This window comes from Phaenicophaeus curvirostris, chromosome 6 (assembly GCF_032191515.1).
Source record: "Phaenicophaeus curvirostris isolate KB17595 chromosome 6, BPBGC_Pcur_1.0, whole genome shotgun sequence".
Classification (NCBI taxonomy): Eukaryota; Metazoa; Chordata; class Aves; order Cuculiformes; family Cuculidae; genus Phaenicophaeus; species Phaenicophaeus curvirostris.
In genome coordinates this window covers 30,447,837-30,450,956 of record NC_091397.1, presented here as the reverse complement: position 1 = coordinate 30,450,956, position 3,120 = coordinate 30,447,837, and the positions used below count along the sequence as shown (strand labels likewise).

The 3,120-nt window shown below is 46.1% G+C and overlaps 1 protein-coding gene across 1 annotated transcript; it reads right to left on the bottom strand.

The window, feature by feature from the left end:
• Positions 1-1,163: 1,163 nt before the first annotated feature.
• Positions 1,164-2,556, bottom strand: LOC138722327 (uncharacterized). The gene is given in 2 exon segments (XM_069860391.1): positions 1,164-1,869; positions 1,871-2,556. Coding segments are annotated over 2 exon segments (1,392 nt in total).
• Positions 2,557-3,120: the final 564 nt, after the last annotated feature.

Sequence of the window (3,120 nt, the reverse complement as noted above, 5' to 3'; positions counted from 1 at the left end):
AAGCAACCCTAGTGCATGCTGCAAGTCTTTCTTTGACTTTGGCATCTTAATTTGATCAAAAGAGGAGAAAGTATCCGGTGGGATACACGTCATGCCTCCCTTCCACCAGATCCCTAAAAATTTTACCTCACTTGAAGGGGTTTGTATTTTCTCAGGTGGAATTGTCAACCCTATACTTTCTTAATGAGTGATGATATCCTTCTGAGTTTCTCTAACTTCCTCTACCTGATTCCCTCCTATGAATACATCATCTATATATTGATAAATTTTCACCTCTGCATTTCTAGGGATTGTTTCCAGCTCTTGCACTAGAGCATGGTGAGCTAGCGTGGGAGAGTGCTTGTATCCCTGAAGGAGTCGTGTAAAGGTGTACTGCTGTCCTTCCCAGGTGAAGGCAAAGCGATCCTGGTCCTCAGGCTGTAAAGGGACCGTAAAAAACATATCTTTGACATCATTTGTTGCCATGACAGTGTGTGCTTGTTCCTGAATGGTTGCTCTCAATTCAGCAATGTTTGGTACAGCAGCTGTTAGTAGGCCTGTATTGGCATTGAGCCTCCTGTAATCTATTGTCAATCTCCACTTGCCCTTTGGTTTTCGGACCAGCCATGCTGGAGAATTGAAGGGGGAGTGAGTGGGAACTACAATCCCTTGTTTTTTCAGATCTTCCAGAACTGGTGTAATTCCCTCCCTTGCTCCTAGATGCAATGGGTAGGGTTTAACATTTGTCAGTTTGGAGGGAGGCAGGGTAGGTGCTGCTTGCAATAAACGCACCTCTGTGCCTGATGTTTTGGCCAATTGCCTGATCTGGGAAACACCAAAAGACCATGAGTTCCCCTGCGTGTCCCGCCACTGCCTACCCTTCAAAACCTCTGTACCTATAAGATTCATCTGGAAAGATCCTATGGCCACCATTGTGTTGACAGGGTTTTCTTCTCCTGGTAACCGTAGTGTCACCGGAGTCATGGGCACTGACTGTGTTTTTCCCAAAGCATTTTAAACAAATAGGCTTCTGGATGGGATCAGGATCCCACATTGTTCTGCTTCAGTTCACATTAGTGCAGTGATTTGTGCCCCAGTATCAATCAAAAATGTTACCAGTCTGTTCCTTGGTCCTACAGCAACAGTAATCAGTAAGTCCCCTTTTGTACTGCAGGTGAATTGTCTTACAAACATCCATCCTCCACCCCAACCCCTCGCCACCGGGGGACAGAGTGTCTAGTTTCCCACCTCCTTCTTTTCCCTAGTTGGCTCCTCCTCATCAATGATTGTTGCCTACGAATTTGCTCTGCAGCCCGTATGACCCTGGTTTCTGTTCTCTGGGATGATCCACCAACGCCATATTTTCTCCCAAAATTAATCAACTCCCGGGCTGCCTCTCCCCATGTCCATACTTTCCTCCCCGGATGCCAATTGTCAGGAGTCACTATCCCCTCCAGAGCAGCCGTCATTCTTTCTGCATTGGGGGTGTTTTGAATCCTTTGCATTGGGGGTGTTTTGAATCCTTGCAACTGAATGCCAATGGGTTTCAGGGAATCAGGAAGTCCTTGTATCAGAGGAGTCATTCTTTCTGGGTCCACAGGCATCATCATCGGGGAGCCCTGGTTAGGCTTGAGCTCCCGATCATACATCATCTGGAGACAGGCTGCCTTTTGCACACTTTCCACTAACTGATCCACCGTAGCTGTTATGGCAAGGGAATCTCCCCTCTCCAAGGGATTCAGCCGTCCGGCCCAGTACGCAGCTTTCTGAGTCAGTGACCATGGGGCTTGGCGGTCACTGGTGGTTAGAAACACACTCGGACCCCAATACCCTTCTACCTCCTTTTCTGACAACAAAATTCCATCACCTCCTGACAGAGACACTTTCCAATTCTTTTGCAGTCCTTGCAAAATCCTTTTTCAGCTTTGCCAATTCAGTTGCTGTAAATGGGACTTCTTTAGTGATAACTTGAGGAAGGTTATCGCTATCATCCTCATATACATACTCTGTTTTAACCAGCGGATACATGTGGGGGAGGCTTTCTATGGTTTCTTTTGCCTTCTGCAACTCCCTTTGGGGATAAGTTTGCCATATCCCCTTCTCCAAAGCCTTTACTTCTGCCTCCACCAGTGTATCTGTCTCCCTCAAAAGTTGCTCCCTCAACTCCTTTAGTATCACATTTTGGTTCATTTCCTCCTCTAACAATTCTTTGGTGTTTTCCAATTGTTCCTGCAGGGTGCTTATGGCCATCTGCAGGGAATCTATTACCATATCAGCTTGATAAGGCTTCTGCTTTTTCTCTTCCACCGTGGCTGCCAGACTAGCTCCTAACACTGCACAAATTATAGCTTTTCTCTTCCCCCTCCTAACCTTAGCTTCCTTCTGCAATACCCTTATTCTATCCACCACACTCTGTGGTTGAAACCAGTGGGTTTTCACCCAATCTTGTTCCTGGACTGAGGGACGAGATCTATGTGCCTCCAAGAGATCATATAATTTGTCTATTCCTTCAGCCTGTGAGGGAACAGCATCACAAACATCACCATCACAAACATCGGCTGCCTTCTTGGTGGCCATTCTAATGCAAAAAAGGGTTTCTTATCCTAAGAGGGTCACACCTTAATGTCAAGTTTCCCCTTATCTCTCTCAGGAGATTCAATCTAAAATCCAACACAAAAGCAATGCAAAGTGGGGGTTCTGTCCTGAAGGTGGCCACACCTTGGTATGCAACTTTCTGCTATTCACCCTTCAGGGAACAACAGGCTTTACTCAACAAAAAAGGGGGTTTGTTCCTGGGAGGGCCACACCTTAAAAATCAATTTTCCCCTTTTATTTTCTCTCCCAGAAAGTCACACCTTACACACACGCAATATCACTGTCCACTTTTCCCCCATTCACTCTCAGAAAGGACACACATTAATGTAACCAAAGGGGGTTAGTTCATTTCTGAGAGGGTTGCATTCAACACAGCAAGATAGTACAGCACTCTCGTCTCGAGGAATCCTGCTGACTACGTCAAAAAACATTTCCCGATCCAATATGGGGGAGAGTTCTTAAACAATCCCAAGAGGCCAAGATTAAGACACAAGCGAGGTCAGACGTCGTACAATCTTGTGAGCTTTGTTTTCTGGAACAACTGAT